The sequence below is a fragment of the Peromyscus californicus genome, unplaced genomic scaffold (genome assembly GCF_007827085.1).
Source record: "Peromyscus californicus insignis strain IS unplaced genomic scaffold, ASM782708v3 Scaffold_1__1_contigs__length_55948999, whole genome shotgun sequence".
NCBI classification, from domain to species: domain Eukaryota; kingdom Metazoa; phylum Chordata; class Mammalia; order Rodentia; family Cricetidae; genus Peromyscus; species Peromyscus californicus.
This window is the reverse complement of record NW_026294492.1, coordinates 48,799,731-48,818,653: the sequence shown is the minus strand read 5'-3', so window position 1 is coordinate 48,818,653 and position 18,923 is coordinate 48,799,731. Positions and strand designations below refer to the sequence as shown.

The 18,923-nt window shown below is 40.1% G+C and overlaps 1 protein-coding gene across 1 annotated transcript in view; it reads right to left on the bottom strand.

Annotated features, from left to right (window-relative positions):
• Positions 1-131: 131 nt before the first annotated feature.
• LOC128116096 (zinc finger protein 420-like) overlaps positions 132-18,923 on the bottom strand; it is a 72,108-nt gene continuing 53,316 nt past the window's right edge. The window contains exons 5-6 of the mRNA XM_052747358.1: positions 8,308-8,394; positions 132-2,491 (exon numbers count right to left, since the gene is read on the bottom strand). Coding sequence (XP_052603318.1) covers positions 1,617-2,491; positions 8,308-8,394 — 962 coding nt within the window. The 3' untranslated portion in view covers positions 132-1,616. The remainder of the gene's footprint in view (positions 2,492-8,307; positions 8,395-18,923) is intronic.

Sequence of the window (18,923 nt, the reverse complement as noted above, 5' to 3'; positions counted from 1 at the left end):
TTTGGAAGTGACATGTCTCCAAAGGAGCAGCAAGAGTCCTATGTCAACCACCTATATGTCATCAACAGCCAGCAGGCCCTGTTTGAGCTTTCTCACAGGCTGGAGCCCCGGGCCTGAGCCATGCCATTCTGCCCTGTGACTGCAGCACGTAGAGTGAAGGAAAGGTCTCTGTACAGCATGTTGCTTCCTGTGAGAAAAGAGGTTGCTGAGTTTTATCAGCATACCATGAGACAAGTGCAGGAAAGCCAGCCAAAGCAAGTTTGGGAAGTGATGTCATCCACCAGAGGGGGGAGAGTGCCCCCCCTCCACCTCTGGTGTCAGTGAAAAGACAAAAGGAATCAGAGCATCCTTGGAACAGGGTTTTTCTTATGATGGTGATTTCAGTCCAGGCCATTTCAGCTTATGGTGTGGCAGCATTAAGAGAAAACATGTCTTGATATACAGCAGCCAGGTTATTGTTGCTTTTTTCCAGTAAGATTGTGTGTATAGCAGGAATGACTGTCATTCCTCCTGTACCACTTGACTGCCTATGGGCCATTAAGAGACTGAGAACACCTGAAGACATCTTCAGTGAGAGCATCTCCAGAGGGCCCAGGAGGAGAGGCTTCTGCAGCTAGAAACTGGACATCACCCTGGCAGGCATAGCCTGCTGTGCAAATAAGAAATGCCTGGCACACACTTCTTTGCTTCCACAATCATTTACCAGTGTATAGGCAGATGAAACTAGCTTCTGTACCACTGATGTACTCCTGTAAGCAAGGTAGACTGAGTTTGTCATCCAGGAACTTGGCAGCATTCAGTTTCTGGGAACTTACTTTACATATATTTTTGTTGTTGTTGTCATTGAGCACAACATGATTTTCAGAAAAACCTGGGGTCCAGATGGTGGGTGCTCAGTGTCCACTTACTGAGATCACAGAATTGCCAGTTTCTGCATTCTTGTGCCTGATGCAGCCTTGGTGTTTGCTGAACTCCACCAGACTCCCTGCCCACAGGATGCAGAATGTCAGTCCATGAGGGAGCAGGAATGAAGCGGAGTATATATCGCTTAGTGGAGTATATATTGCTTAACAGTTGGGCTTACCAGTCTTTCAGTGATTGAAAGGTACCCAGAAATGCCTAAAATCTGACTTAACTGGAGAGTTGGAACCCCCACAGTCCACTTCCCAAGTAAAGCCAGAGCTTCTCTGCAAAAAAAAAAACTGAAACAGAACAAAGGATGTCACTGAAGTTAATCTTGCTGAATGAATGAGTTTTTTTCAGGTTACTTACAGGTATATGTGAAAGGAGTTGCTTACAGTTGTAAAAAGGGCTCAGATAGTTGCTACCATGAAACTCCAATCCACCTTGGGATACAACTTATGAACAATGGACACCCTGAGCCCACTCCACATGTGTAGGCTTGTTTACATGTTGCAGCATATGAATGATTTCACACATACACTACATTGTGAGGTTTCTCTCCTATATGTAGTTGCTTATGTATTCTAAGTTTTGAAGAACTTGAAAAGGAGTTCTCACATTCCCAACATTTGTAAGATCTTTCTTCTGTATGAATTTTCTCATGTTTTCTAAGTCCTGATCTATATTTAAAGAATTTATTACATATTCTACATTTAAGGTTTCTTCCCTGTATGAATTTTCTTATGTGACTCAAGATTTGTAATACATGCAAAGGATTTTATACATTCATTATGTTTGTAAGGTTTCTTACCTGTATGAATTCTCTGATGTTTTATAAGAGTTGAGCCAGATCCAAAGGATTTCTCACATTCCCTACATTTGTAAGGTTTCTCTCCTGTATGAGTTCTCTGATGATTTTTAAAATTTGAACTATGTGTAAATGACTTCTCACATTCACTACATTTGTGAGGTTTTTCTCCTGTATGAATTCTCTGATGATTTTTAAGAATTGAATTATATAAAAATGACTTCTCACATTCACTACATTTATAAGGTTTCCCTTCTGTATGAATTCTCTGCTGATTTTTAAGAGTTGAACGACATGTAAATGACTTCTCACATTCACTACATTTGTAAGGTTTCTCTCCTGTATGACTCTTCTGATGAGTTTTAAGAACTGAATTATATGCAAATGACTTCTCACATTCACATTTGTAAGGTTTCCCTCCTGTATGAATCTTCTGATGATTTTTAAGAGTTGAATTACATGTAAATGACTTCTCACATTCACTACATTTGTGAGGTTTCTGTCCTTTATGAGATTTCTGATGTGTTCCAAGATTTGAGCTAAATCCAAAGGACTTTTCACATTCACCATATTTGTAAGGTTCCTTTCCTATATGAATTCTCTGATGGTTTCCTGTAGTATTGCTGATGTTATAAGGTATACACTGAGATGATTCATAAAGCATTTTGCCAAGGTCATTATTTTTATAAGACTTCTTTTGGATATTCACATGCTGATAGACAGTACTCATTGATCCTTGATCCATGATGTTCTCATATTTACCACATATGCGATGTTTCTCTGGAAAGTGAGAACAAATAGGGCTAATAGGAACTGATGAATGAGTAAGAGATTCAATACTTGAAATTCCCTCAAGTTAACTAGCATTTACTAGAAGCAGAGCTCCCAGCATAGGCCTTCTGTGTTTTACTATCATTAACTGAACAGTAATAAAAACCACTGTAGTCGCCATTAAACACAAGGATCACTGAAGGGGCTTCCGTCCTTACATGGAATAGATATTTTGAAGAGGCAGGAAAATGGGTGATTGAGAAAGCATCATATGTGGATTATTTCTATACAGAGTCATACTGTGCAGCCTTGGCTGACTAGGAACTCTTTATGTAACACAAGGTAGCCTTGTGAGACCAAAATGAGCCATCTTAGAAATAAGACCAAAATGCTTTCACCCTAAAACTAAGGCCTGAGATTTCTCCTTTTAGGTACAGGCCATGAGTTACTAAAACCAGTCAGTTCAGATTCCAGAAACCAGGAAGTGTAAAAAGTACAGAGTCACAAGGTAGTCACGAGGTAATGACTGCTGGACTATGGAATGTCCTCTCCCTGGTTTCCAGGGTAACTGACCACAGAAATGTCCCCACCTGAGGGCAGCCAATGAGAAATGGTGGCGGGTAACCACTCCCTTAGTAAGATTAAGCCATGATTTCTAGAAAGTCCCTAGAAGTGAGCCAATCAGAATTGTACCTGTACTAGCACCCCTAAATGATGTAACCTTGTGGCTTTTGCCTTTAAAAACTGAGCTTGCAGACAGGCAGGCACTTCCTTCAGCCTCCACTGTGTTGGATGTATTGGACGAAGTCCCTGCCTAGACTTGTAGTGGATATCCAGAATTAAACCTTGCTTTTGCATTCCGGCATGCTCATCTTTGGTGGTCTCTCTGGGGGTCATGATCTGGACACAACAGCCTGAAACTCACTGAGTCTAGGGGTTGAACATGGCCCTAGTCTGGACGTGGGTATAAGGGGAGGAAGGAACTCTTCAGCCTCAGAGGGGCTGAAGTGAAGGGACAGGCCTAGAGCCAAGACAACTAGAGTATCTTCCTGATTTAGAAAGGCCAATTATTTTTTTTTCTTTTCTGCTCACTTTTTTTTTTAGACAAGATGTAGCTCACAGTGAGCTTGCATTTTATATGTTCCTAAAGATAACCTTGAAATGCACTTGCTGACTTCACCTATCACGTGCTGGTATTGCAGATATGTGTAGGTATGCTGAACACATGTCAGGCTACAAAAGCCAAAGATGGCGTTGAGAGGAAGTGAGCTGGGTGGGGACTTAACTTGTTTACCAAAAATTATGAGTGGATCAGGAGAGATGACGTAGGTGCATAGCCTCCTCGTGATCATCATGCTGAGCTATGCCCTGAAAGGCTCATGGATACCTGACCTTTGTTGTGATTGGTAGAAGGAAAGCTGGCTTGTGGTTTGGTGCTTTATAAAGGGTGTGCTGATGCTTAATAAATGAGTTCCTGCTTGACCCAGCTCCCCACTGGGTCTGATTGTCTCTGGGTTCTGGGAAGCTGGGTGACAGGCAGGTGGCACACTACCCCTCCTCAGTCAAGGTCTACTGTGGGCAGTGGACCTAATTCTTCAGTGGGGTCAGGGGAACCCCACAGGTATGCACCACCATGTCCTGGATCTGGAGATTAAATCCAGGGCTCTGTGAATGCTAAGCAAGCACTTAGCTAACTGAGCTACATTCCAGCCCCTTTCTAATTTCAAAGGACTAGAAATGGAGTTTCCTCTTCACTGTTACATTCCCTTCCCCCCAAACACTGTCCACAGCTCCTGGAACAAACTGCTAAACTGGCCAGCACCACCCCTAGCTCCTGGCTGTCCTTCCACATCCCTGTGCAGGAAAAGGCTGAGGCCTGGGTTCTCCCTTACCTTGACTCCAGGACCTGATGGGAAACTGCTGGAAGAAACTCAAGTATGGTGTTGGCTTCTCTTTCAGCCTGAAACCACCAGAGATTCTGCCCCTCCTCCAGCTCAGGCCAGCCTCTTTCTCTATGTGAGGTCATGATGTCAGGACATCAAGGGGGTGGACAGTTGCAGCTCTGAGATCCTATTTCTTTAAAGCAGAAGGATCTGATGGAGGGTCCAATCTGTGCTTTGTCTTATTAAGTGAGGACCCCATACACCAGGGGGTGCTCTCTGCAGTCACCATGGTGCACCTCCCCTTTGGTGTGCAGAAGCGCCCTGCTCTCTCCTGCTACCATGCTTTCCTGCCAATGGAAGCCTGGGCTTCCTGCTGATTCCCCTATTTGCATCAGTCTTAAAGGCCCAGGCAAATGCTCCTGGCTGATCTTGGAATCAGCCCACTGCAAGTCTACCCTGGACACTGGATCTGCAGAGCACAAGGCAACAGCTAGGCTGGTGATTGGTGGTCACAGGTGGGAGCCACAAACCCTGAATGCAGACATGTTGACCTTCAGCTTTCATACACCATTGCAAGGTCCCCAGCGTCTGCATGTCTACATGGTGGCAGGTTACTTTGTGGGTGGGTGACTCATCACAGCCAGAGAGTCTGGCCCAACACCTGTGGTGGAAGCCTTTCCTAAGGGGCTTGGTTTGGTGGAGTTGTCCACAGGTTGGCAGGCATGCTTGAACCCACTGCGCTTTCCTTTTTCAGATCTTTTCTATGCTCTCCCAGTGGAAAGGAGGAAAAATTGAGAGGGGGTGGATGCAGAAAGATTCATAGGCTCCTCCCCACCAGAGAGCTCAGATTGTTTTGCCCAGATGCATAGAGTGGGAGGGCGTAGAGTTGGGTGCCCTCCCCGTGTGGCTGCTCCCCATGCACACTCTGCAGTGACTAGGGTGGCTGGGGCCTATTTACAACTGTTTGAAATGGTCAAGGCTGACAGGTGACCACTCCATCTAATATTCCTGGAGTGATTAAATCAAGTTTTGCTGAACACACCTGAAGTCACACCTTAAGACATTAGTTCAGTACAAACATGGGCAAAATAGAGGAAATCTGTGTTAAAAGGTGCTGGAAACATAAGGAAGGTACAAGGTAACTGCAACCAATGACTGTTAAACTAAGTACTCACTCACTCCATGTTCAATAGGAAAAGGAAACAAAAGGGGATTCACTATTGTTAGAATTCAGGTGAGAAATCAAGTTACTTCCCATTCCATTAGTATTTTGCAAAACAAATTATCACAGTGAAAGTAATCCTAGGTTTGAAATGTCATCATTAGGATAGGGAATTTCATATTTTCCTTTTCTTACAACATTTAAATGATTTCACAGTATACTATGTTGACTTAACTTCTTTTCTTGGAATACACAAAATTGGCAATAGAGACCACAGAACAGTTAAATTTGACATAGCTGTTCCGAGTAGGTTGGGTTAATTTTTTTTTTTTTTAATGTGCACAGAAAGGTAGCACATTGCATGCTATACTCAAATTTACATGGTTACAGTATAAGGTCTGATATAACATTGGATGAGGAAAGGGAGAGAGGGGTTGAATTAATTATTACTATCTAAAAGCAACATTCAAATTTTCAAAAAGAAAAAGGCATACACACACTGGAGTTTAACTCCAGTGGGGTTCTGAGCCACACGGCAGAGGTATGAAGTAGGTGAAAAATGCAGATCCTGATCACTGATTGTCTTTCAAACAGATGGCATCAAACAACTCAAGCTGTTTTTATTTATACAAGTTCTAATGCACTCAAGCTTGAGCAGTTGCAATACATTTCTCTTTAATCATTTTCCAAGAATCATTAACATTTCCCCATTGTAGTTTCTTTTCCTCTTCCCCACTCCCTTGACAGCCCTGACCTTTACCCATATCGTTAATTTATATTGCATGCCTAATGATTATATCAAACAAGGCACATCTTATATTGTGCCCTAGCTGGCAGCAAACATGCAGTTACAAAAAAAGAGATTCAAGCCTCATGATTAGTCCTTAACAATGTGATACTTTTCTATTTTTGTGATCAGCTGAGTATACAATTCCATAGCTAGGATATAATTTTCAGGTGAAAGTCAATTTCTAAATAATCTATGTGTCACTTTTATGTGGACAACTGGTATAATCCTACTCTTTATAAATTCTCAAAATGGTAATGATTATCTAACTCATTAACTGTTGGGACCAGGTTTCTTTTCTTCCTGGCAGTTTCTATGTGTACTTTTCTCTTCCAATGGAACTAGGAGATTTAACATAAAAAAAAGTATCTAACAATTCATGTCCTGGCACCAGTGAGATGTCTGATTATAGTGAGAACTCCAATGGAGTCTGATTAAGGAGTATTAGGGAGTTTATTAGGATATAAATTGGAGAGAACAACTCCCTAAACAGGATAAGTCAAAATCATTGCAGAGTCCTGGAAGGCTGATGGCCAGTCCCATGCTGCTTCTGCTGCCTGAGTCAGTCCACATTGTCCAAGTCCATGAGGAAGAGAAGAGAGTAAGGCATACATGCCCTTGGGCCTTTTTTTAAGCTTTATTTATTTATTTATTTATTTATTTATTTATTTATTTATTTATTTGTTTGTTTGTTTGTTTGTTTGTTTGTTTATTCATTCATTTATTTATTTATTTATTATGTATACAGTGTTCTCGAATGTATGCCTACACACTAGAAGAGGGCACCAAATCTCATTATAGATGGTTGTGAGCCACCATGTGGTTGCTGGGAATTGAACTCAGGACTTCTGGAAGAGCAGCCAGTGCTCTTAACCTCTCAGCCATCTCTCCAGTCCCCCTCTCAGGTCTTAAGCTAGTCCCAAGGCCATGCCTTAGGGACTGGTACCTCAAGGTCACAGGTGGAACAGGTACTTAGTACATCTTCTTTTTGTCTAAATAAGAAACTTCTAAGCTAATACAAAACTATATATAGTAGGAATGATTATTAAGTATTGTGCAGGAGAGGGGAAAGTAATAACATAAACGAAGATAGAAATACAACCAACAAGAACAACATCAAACAAGAAACAAATACTAAATGTCCAGAAATGTTCAGACCATAGGTAAATGGCAAGTTACAGAGATTATTTCAATAGCTGTGCTGTCCTGAAGAATCTAACTTTAGTACCTAAAATATTCTTAGCTAAGACATGAGAGGATTATAACTGTAACTATCTAGTCTTTAACTCCATCAAAGACCTAAGAAGAAAATAATACTAACTGAGTAAACAGGAAGTGCAAGCAAGCAACTTTGAAAAATTGCAAGAATTGACAGAGATAGATTGCAGTCATCTAATGTTTCTCATCATCCTTGGGGCATCCATTTTGGCTACAGGCCTAGAATATCTGACAGACCACTTTTAGAAGCAGGGATTTTGAAAGACAATCTTACCCTGTCTTTGCAAGTTTCAGCAGTCACCTTTCCTTGTGTCCTGCTTGTCCAGAAAGGACAGATGTGCCCCTCAGATTTAAGCTAGCCCTGAGACCATGCCCTAGGGACATGTACCTCAAGGTCATAAGTGGAATAGGTACCCACTAAATCTGACCTTTCATATCCTTTTTCTTTTCCTTATGTGTCCCTATAAGTCTTTAATGTCATCTTTTTTTTTTTTTTTTTTTTTTTGGTTTTTTCGAGACAGGGTTTCTTTGTGTAGCTTTGCGCCTTTTCCTGGAACTCACTTGGTAGCCCAGGCTGGCCTCGAACTCACAGAGATCCGCCTGGCTCTGCCTCCCGAGTGCGGGGATTAAAGGCATGTGCCACCACCGCCTGGCTAATGTCATCTTTTAAGAGACCATCTCCCAAGTTCTGAAGTTCTTTGGAATATAGTTATCTCTTTTTTAGAAGAGTTACATAAGCAAAAATCATTAACCTTAGTGAATTCCTCATACTTACTCAGAATGACTGTAAAGGTGCCCAGGGGTGACCAGAGAAATTGGTTTCTGTGAAAGATCGAAGAGAGGCTTAATTTCCTTGTACAAACTTTAGAAAAATCACAACTTTTTTTTTAACTTTTTTTTTTTTGCCCACTAGGTCACAATCGCAACTGACAAAGCAAAAGTAAGAATTAGCATAAAAATAACCACAGCAAAAATTAGAGAGGTAGCAGGCAGGGGTGGTGCATGCCTTTAATCCCAGCACTCTGGAAGCAGGTGGATCTCTGTGAATTCGAGGCCAGCCTGGTCTATAGGAACTAGTTCCAGGACAGTTAGGGGTGTTACATAGAGAAACCCCGTCTCAATAAACAACAACAAAAAATGTTAGAGAGGCCTGAAGCACATGAGCTCCCTAGGATCAGTGCAATAGTCTTCAGTATCACCTCCACGGGTCTTTGTCAGGTGGGTGGGATTCTCCAAAGGGCATTGCTGTTAGGAGCTAGCTCCATTCACAAAGTATTTATGCACTGTTTCCAGAGATGACAGCATCGCTTCCACCAGTCCAAGATTTCATAGAAGATTTGAGTCAGGAATTTTTTAAAAAATTTCAGTTTTAACATTTTCTTTGATTTAACCTTTTCTATTTTATCTTCAATGCCTGAGAGTCCCTCTTCCATCTCTTGTGGTCTGTTGATGATGCTTGTGTCTGTATTTCCTACTCACTTACCTGACTTTATCACTTCCAGAATTCCCTCACTTTGTGTTTTCTTTATTGCTTCTATTTCCATTTTCAGATGTTGAACAGTTTTATTTATTTTCTTCAACTCTTGTTTTTTATTGACTTTCTTTAAGGGATTTATTCATTTCCTCTTTAAGGACCTCTATCATCTTCATAAATTTTATTTTAAGGACTTTTTCTTGTGCTTTAGCTGTGCTGGAATATTCAGGGCTTTCTGTAGTAGGATAGCTCAGCTCTGGTGGTAACATAGTACCTTGTCTGTTGTTCATTGTGTTCTCATGCTGGCATCTGGGCATCTGGGATTGGGGTGACTATAGGGCTAGATGTTGATTTGTAGCATGAATCTTAAAGAGTCTTATTCATAAAATCAAACCCGGGGCCAGTTATTGGGGTGAACTGCTGGATGGTCAGAGAGACAGAACAAGCCACAGCTACCTCACCACGCTGGATCCCCAGTTGGTCTTGTTTCCTCAGACTGGAGGCCTCTGGGTCTTCATCCAGAATGGGTCTCAGCTGAACTGCTGCTGAAAGCCTGAATGCTTAACCAGGCCAAATGCTTAGCCAGCAAAAATGCTTCTAGTTTCTGGTCCTCATGCCTTATATACCTTTCTGCTTTCTACCACCACTCCCTGGGATTAAAAGCTTGCTTTCTGGGATTAAAGGTGTGATGAGTCACCATGCCTGTCTGTATCCTTGAACACATGGATTTCTGCCTCTGGAATGCTAGGATTAAAGGCATGTGCTACCACTGCCTATCCTTTATGTTTAATATTGTGGCTGCTCTGTCTCTGACCCCAGATAAGTTTATTAGCATGCACAATATTTGGGGGAATAAAATACCACATTTCCTCTCTTTTTGTCTAAAATTTAAAAAAGCTTATAATTAATACAAGAAAAATTATATCCAGTAAGTATATACAATATACACAGTCAAGATTACATTACTGAATGTATTATGAAAAGAAAAACGAGAGAATATGGATATGATAAGATAAAAAGGGAGATTATGGAATCTACTTTTAAAAAGGAACTACTTCCCCTAGCTCCACATCCTCTCCAGCATAAGGTATCTTCAGTGTTTTTGATCTTAGCCATTCTGACAGGCGTAAGGTGGTATCTCAGAGTTGTTTTGATTTGCATTTCCCTGATGATTAGGGATGTTGAGCAATTCTTTAAATGTCTTTCAGCCATTTGAGTTTCCTCTGTTGAGAATTCTCTGTTTAGTTCTATAGCCCATTTCTTAATTGGACTGTTGGGCATTTTGATGTCTAATTTCTTATATTTTCTGGATATCAGTCCTCTGTTAGATGTGGGGTTGGTGAAGACATTTTCCCATTCTGTAGGCTGTCGCTTTGCCTTGTTGACCATATCCTTTGCTCTACGAAAGCTTCTCAGTTTCAAGAGGTCCCATTGATTGATTGTTTCTCTCAGTGTCTGAGCTACTGGTGTTACATTTAGGAAGTGATCTCCTATGCCAATGCGTTGAAGACTACTTCCTACTTTCTCTTCTAGCAGGTTCAGAGTAGCTGGATTTATGTTGAGGTCCTTGATCCACTTGGACTTAAGATTTGTGCACGGTGAGAGATATGGATCTATTTGCAGCCTTCTACATGTTGATATCCAGTTATGCCAGCACCATTTGTTGAAGATGCTTTCTTTTTTCCATTGTACACTTTTGGCTTCTTTGTCAAAAATTATATATTCATAGGTGTGCGGATTAATTCAGGGTCTTCGTCCCAGGTAGCAGCATCACCGCAGTGACCAACATGATGAGAAGAAGCCAGCAACTCTGAGCAGCAGCTTTTGCTTCCATGGTCCCTCCACTGTTTTTGGCTGGGTCCCGGCCTCAGCTTCTTCTTAGTAAGCCTCCTAGGCCAGCCTCAAACTCGGGATCCTCCTGCCTCTGCCTCCTTCAGCAAATGCTACCGACATGCACCACCACAACTGACCGAGTGTAGCTTGGTCCTGAGCTAGGGCCCACAAGGCCCACAGGCAATTATCTTTTTCAAGAATTCGTAACACGAACTTTGGGCACCAGATGTAGCATGAATCTTAAGAAGTTTTATTAATAAAATCAAACCCAGGGCCAGTTATTGGGGTGAACTGCTAGATGATCAGAGACAGAACAAGCCACAGCTACCTCACCTCGCCGGATCCTCAGCTGGTCTTGTTTCCTCAGACTGGAGGCCTCTGAGTCTTCATCCAGAATGGGTCTCAGTTGAAACTCATCTGGGTTTGGGGTGACTATAGGGCTAGATGTTGATTCTTGTGTTTAAATTATTGGACAGATGTTTTGTTCCTTGGTTTCTTTTTTCATTAGTCTTCTGGCTTGTGTGGCCTGTGGTTGAGCAGGGGTCTCTGCCTGAGTACAGGAATGGGACACAGCAATAAAGAGAGGAGGGGGAGGTAGGATAGGGTGGATGGGCACCCAGAAAGTGGGGAAGGTCCACAGACAGGCAACCTACTTGGATTTCTAGAATCCAGAGTAGTGCTGGTCAAGCAGATGCCTCTGTCCAAGTTGGAGACCATAGATTAATGAAATATTTTACATACTGAGTTTAATGGCATGGATTGAACAGGTATTTACAACTTCAAAACATTAGAAACAGACAGATCTGAAAGTATGGGCTACATAAATGTTAAAGCTAAAATGAAAGTGGTGAAATTGTATTACATTAATGATGAGGGGAGGGAGTTGGGGTAGGGTGGACTGGAACTTACAGTTGAGGAGGTCCATGAGCAGGTGGCCTACCTGGAGTTCTAGTGGCCAGTATATCCTCTGGTTGAGTGGGGGAGTCTCTGCCCAAATCAGGGCCTAGATGTTTTTCATATACTTATTTTTTTGTTTTGGTTTGTTGGATTTCTTTTTTTCTGATTTTCTTTTTTTTTTGTTCTCTACTTTCTGTTTTTATGACAGAGAAAGAATAAGAATCTGGGTGTTTAGAAAGGTGAAGAGTATCTGGGAGGAGTTAGATGAGGGTAAATAATCTGAGGGAAATATAATGTATGAAAAATTTAAATAACACTTTAAAATCTTCATTAATTAACATTATATTGCTTGCTTTTTCCATATATACTTCAGGTGTAGATGTTCTTCTCCAAGCCACATTGCAATTCAACTTTAAAAGATTTTCAATAGAATGGCAGGGCTGAAAAATCAGCACTCAGAAGGTGGACACAAGAGCATCAGGAGTTCAAGGTAAGTGTTGATGACATAGCGAGTTCAAGTTATAGGCTAAACAAACAAATGTCAAAGTAGAGGTGGGTGTTACAGACACAGATAAATATGTGAAGTATTTGCAATGCTAACCTGAAGATCTAACGTCCCTTTCATAAACCAATGTAAAAATACTGGGAAAGGTGGCCTATGCTTGTAATCTTATTCTGGTGACAGAGGTATGGGTAGACCTTTGTGGTTTACAGGTCAGCTAGGGCAATGAGACATCTGTGTCAAGAAAATCAGGAGACACTGATGATTGACACCTGAAGTTTAATTCTGACTTCCACAGCCATGTACACATAGGCACACATATCTGAACCTGAACATACAAAATAGTATCTTTAAAAAAGTATTTCTACAACAAATTTATAATTGCCTATGTATGTGTATAATGAAAAATATGATCAGAAATGCTCACATCTGTCATCCCAGGACTGGGGAGGCTAAGATAGGAGATCATGGCTAACTTGATTTAATATAGATACTCTATCTGGAAATAAAGAGGTGGGTTCAGGGAAGGAAGCTCAATTCCAAAGTACTTACATGACATTTGCAAAACCAGAGCAATAAGAAAACCAAACAATGCAGTCAGACATCTGGAAGGAAATTCCAGAAAAGTTCTGTCCAATAGGAAAAAGAATGTGTAGAAGATGTAAAAAGAAATGGTGGGAGCATAGAATCAGAAGTGCGGGTTGAAAAGGACACAGGTTATGAGAGTTCCATGCTCATAGTCCCCAAGATGCCTCCCTACCACCACAGCTTTTTGCTATTTTGTTTCCATGGCCTGAGGGTATCCTATTCCTACAGCTGGCACCTCACACTATCTGACATCTCTGAATTCTTCCTGTCACTGTCAAAGCCCTAAGGTTTATATTCTGATCTTGTTGTTTTCTGATGAACTCTCTCATTCCAGGCTGGCCTCAAATTCATTATGTAGATAAGACTGTCCTGAACTCCTGATACTGCCTTCTAACCTCTTCAGTTCTGCTAATAAAGGCATTCACCAACATGCTTGAATTACTTTAATTTTTTCTAAAGGTGTCCAACTATATTTCTCAGACAATCTTTTTATCAAGGTTTATCAATTCACCTCCCTGCCTCTTCTTCTTAGCAGCTGGGAAAATAAGTATTTGCCAACACATAAGCTTTTAATTTGTGTGGTTGTTTTTCATGTATTTATTTTATGTGTGAGTTCTGTGTGTATGTAATGTATGTGTTCTTGGTTTGCATGGAGCACAAAGAAAGGTATCAGATGTATTGGAACTGGAGTTACAGACAGTTTTAAGCCACTATGTGAATGCCAATCTTAGGTCAAGAGGGAAATGTAAGTTAAAAGCCCTACAAAAGTTATTAGAAAGAAAACTACAACCCGAGGAAGTTAACTAAAGCAACAAAAACAGAGGCAATAGATAATCTCACAGCAGCAAAACTAAAAGAAGGGAAACACACACACACACACACACACACACACACACACACACACACACACACACACACAACCACCACCACCTAAATAGCAGAAATTCACAATCATTTGTCATTGGTCATTAATATTCCTCAATATCAATGGAATCAATACACCAATAAAAAGACACAGTCTAATGGAATGGATACAAAACCAGGATCCATTATTTGGTGTATACAAGAAACACACATCAACACCAAAGATAGGCATTACCTCAAAGTAAAGGGTTGGAAAAAAGTTTTCCAGTCAAATGAACCTAAGAAGCAAGCTTGTATAGCTATTCTAATATCTAAAAAGTAGACTGTGTGTCTTTTTGTCTTCCAACCAAAATTAATCAAAAAAGATAGAGAAAGGCATTTCATATCAACAGTGGAAAAGCCACAAAGATGATGTCTCAATTATGAACATCTATGCTCCAAATGTAAGGGTACCCACATTTGTTGAGAGAGAGAGACAGAGAGAGAGGGGGGTGGAGGAAGGGAGGGAGAGAGAGAAGTTATGAAAGCTTAAATCACAAATAAAACCACACACAATAATATTGGAAGACTTTAACATGCAGCTGTCACCAATGGACAGGTCATTCAGACAGAAACCCAATAGAGAATAATAGAACTAACAAATGTCATGATTCATATGGACCTAACAGATACCTACAGAACATTTTCTTATTAAGAAAACAATTTTTTATTCATTTTACATACCAAAGATCCCCTTCTTCCCTCCTCCTGCCTCCCCCAGCCTTCCCCTCCCAATCCATCCCCTAATCCCTCCTACAAGAAGGTAAGGTCAGAGGCAGGTCCAAGCCCCCCTCCCCACCTCAAGGCTGTGCGACATGTCCCATCATAGAAGTGGGCTCCAAAAGGCCTGCTCATGCACCAGGGATAGACTCTCATCCTACTGCCAGGGTGCCTCCCAAGCAGATCATGTCTCACTATACAGAGGGCCTAGTACAGTCCCATGCAGGCTCCATAGCTGCTGATCTAAATTTCATGAGTTCCCACTAGTTTGGTTTGGTTGTCTCTGTAGGTTTCCCCATCATGATCTTGATGCCCCTTGCTCACAGAATCCCTCTTCTCTTTCTTCAACTGGACTCCTGGAGCTCAGCCTGGTACCTGGCTGTGGATCTCTGTATCTCCTTCCATCAGTTACTTGAGAAGGGCTCTATAACAGTTAGGGTACCCACCAATCTGGTTACTGAGGTAAGCAAGTTTAGGCACCCTCTCCACCATTGCTAGTAGTGTAAGCTGAGGTCATCCTTGTGGATTCCTGGGAACTTCCCTAGCACCCAGTTTCTTTCTATCCCAATGATGTCTTTCTCCATCATGTTACCTCTTTCATTGCTCTCCCACTCCATGTCTGTTCCAGCTCAATGACTTCATTCCCTTATGTTATCATCCCCCATCCCCTATCCTCTATTGTTCACCCCTCATTCCCAGGTTACTCATGGAGATCTCATCTATTTCCCCTTCCCAGGGGATGTGTCCTGCTTTGGGTCCTCCTTGTTAGCTAGCTTCTCTGGAACTGTGAGTTGTAGTCTGGTTATCCTTTGCTTTACATCTAGTATCCACTTATGAGTGAGTACAAACCATGTTTGTACTTCTGAGTCTGGTTTACCTCACTCAGGATATTTTCTAGTTCCATCCATTTGCCTGCAAATTTCATGATGTCATTGCTTTTCTCTGCAGAATAGTATTCCATTGTATATATATACCACATTTTCTTTATCCATTCTTCAGTTGAGAGGCATCTAGGTTGTTTCCAGGTTCTGGCTATTATTGATAATGCTGCTATGAACATAGCTGAGCATGTGCACTTGTGGTATGATTGAGCATTCCTTGGGTATATGCCCAAGAGTGGTATAGCTGGGTCTTGAGGAAGATTAATTCCCAATTTTCTGAGAAACCGCCATACTGATTTTCAAAGTGGCTGTACAAGTTTGCACTCCCACCAAAAATAGAGGAGTGTTCCCCTTGCTCCACATTCTTTCCAACATAAGCTGTCTTCAGTGTTTTTGATCTTCGCCATTCTGACAGGTATAAGATGGTATCTCAGAGTCATTTTGATTTGCATTTACCTGATGACTAAGGATGCTGAGCAATTACTTAAATGTCATTCAGCCATTTGAGATTCTTCCATTAAGAATTCTCTGTTTAGTTCTGTAGCCCATTTTTTAATTGGATTGTCTCAATATTTTGATGTCTAGTTTCTTGAGTTCTTTATATATTTTGGAGATCAGCTGTCTGTCAATGTGGGGTTGGTGAAGATCTTTCTTATTCTGTAGGCTGTCATTTTGTCCTATTTACTGTGTCCTTTTGCTTCTCAGTTTCAGGAGGTCCAATTTATTAATCATTGCTCTCAGTGTCTGTGCTACTGGTGTTATATTTAGGAAGTGGTCTCCTGTGCTAATGCATCCAAAACCACTTTCTACTTTCTCTTCTATCAGATTCAGTGTAACTGGTTTTATATTGAGGTCTTTGATCCACTTGGACTTGAGTTTTGTGCATGGTGATAGATATGGGTCTATTTGCAATCTTCTACATGTTGACATGTGTGCCAGCACTATTTGTTGAAGATGCTTTATTTTTTCCATTGTACAGTTTTGGCTTCTTTGTCAAAAATCAGGTGTTCATAGATGTGTGGGTTAATGTCAGGGTCTTCAATTCAATTCCATTGGTCTACAATGTCTGTTTTTATGCCAATACCAAGCTGTTTTTATTACTATAGCTCTATAGTTGAGCTTAAGGTCAGGGATGGTGATGCCTCCAGAGGTGGCTTTATTGTCAAGGATTGTTTTAGCTATCCTGAGTTTTTTGTTTTTCCATATGAAGTTGAGTATTGTTCTTTCCAGATGTGTGAAGAATTGTGTTGGGATTTTGATGGGATTTTTTACCATAACACAAAAGAATATACCTTCTTCTCAGCACCACATGGGATAGTCTCCAAAATTTACTGTATATTTGGCCACAAAGTAAGACTCAACAGATAGAAGAAAATTGAAATAACCCCATGTATCTTATCAGACCACCATGGATTTCTACAACAAAATGTGTACAAACTCATAGAAACTGAACAACTCTCTATTCTGTTACCACCAGGTCAAAGAAGAAATAAAGAAAAAAGTTAAAGACTTCTTTGAATTCAATGACAATTAATGTACAACATACCCAAATTTCTGAGACACAATGAAAACAGTGCTAAGAGGAAAGCTCATAGCACTAAGTACCTTCATGAAGAATTTGCAGAGATCTAATACTATCTTGAGTTAACATGAAAACTCTAGACCAAGTAGAAATGCACACATCTAAGATGAGTAGATGGCAGAAAATAATCAAATTCAGAGCTGAAATAAATAAAAAAGAAACAAAGGAAACAATACAAAGAATCAATGAAACCCAGAGTAGTTCTTTGAAAAAAAAAAAACATCAATGTTAATAGATAAATCCTTATCCCAACTAACTAAAAGACAGAGTGAGAATATCCAAATCAACAAAATCACAATAAAAAGAAAGACATAATAACAGACTGCAAGGACATCTCTCATTAGGTCATACTTCAAAAACTTGTAGTCTGCAAAATTGGAAAATCTAAAAGAAATTAACAATATTCTTGATATATACCCCTTACCAAAGTTAAATCAAGATCAGACAAACAATTTAAATAGACCAATAACCCCTGAGAAAATAAAGCTGTCAGTAACAACAACAACAACAAAAAGAGCCCAGGGTCAAATGGTTTTAATATGGAATTCTTTCAGACTTTCAAAGAAGAGCTAATGCCAATACTTTTCAAATTCCTTCACAAAACAGAAAGAGAAGGAATACTGTCAAATTCTTTCTATGAGGCCACAGTCACACTGATACCCAAACCATACAAAGAGTAAACAAAGAAAAGGAATTAAAGAATTACCAATTTCCCTCATGAACATACATGCAAAAATACTCAATAAAATATACCCAAATGGAATCCAAGAACACATCATAAAAGATCATCTATCATGATCAAGTGGGCTTCATGCCAGAGATGCAGGGATCATTCAACATCTGAAAAGTCTGTCAATGTAATTCATTATATAAATAAACAGAAATAAAATAAAATACATGATCTTCTCCTTAGATGATGAAAAAGACTTTGATAAAATTCAATACCCCTTCATGATAAAGGTCTTGGAAAGGTCAGGGATACAAGGGACATACCTAAACATAATAAAAGCAATATACAGCAAGCCAATTGCCAACAAAAAATTAAATGAAGAAAAATTCAAAGCAATTCCACTAACATCAGGAACAAGAAAAGGTTGTCCACAATCCCCATCCCTATTTATAGTTCTTGAAACTACTGAAATAATACAACTGAAAGAGATAAAGGGGATACAAATTAGAAAGAAAGAAGTCATTATTCATAATGATATGATAGTATACATAAGTGACCCAAAAATTCTACTTGGCTATTCCTACATCTGATAAACACCTTTATTGAAGTGACCGGATACAAGATTAATTCAAAAAACAACAATAGCCCTATATACAAACAATAAACAGGTTGAGAAAGAAATCAGAGAATCAACACCCTTTACAATAGCTTCAAATAATATAAAATATCTTGGTGCAACTCTAACCAAGCAAGTGAAAGACCTGTAGGACAAGAACTTTGAGTCTTTGAAGAAAGACACTGAAGAAGATATCAGAAGATGGAAAGAGCTCTCATGCTCGTGAATAGTTAGGATTAACATAGTAAAAATGTCCATCTTACCAAAAACAATCTACAGACTCATTTCAATCCTCATTAAAATCCCAGCACAATTCTTTACAGACCTTGAAAGAACAATACTCAACTTGATATGGAAAAAATAAACAAAACAAAACAAAACAAAAACCAGAATAGCTAAAACAATCTTGTACAATGAAAGAAATTCTGGAGGTATCACTATTCCTGATTTCAAGCTCTACTATAGCACTATAGTAATAAAAACACCAATGGCATTGGCATGAAAACAGACAGGTGGATCAATGTAACCTAATCAAAGAACTAGATGCAAGTCCATCTCCTATGGACACCTGATTTTCAACGAAAAAACCAAAATTATACAATGGGGAAAAAAGCATCTTCAACAAATGGTGCTGGTCCAACTGGATGTCATCATGTAGAAGAATGCAAATAGATCCAGATCTATCAGCCTCCACAAAACTCAAGTCCAAATGGATGGAAAACCTC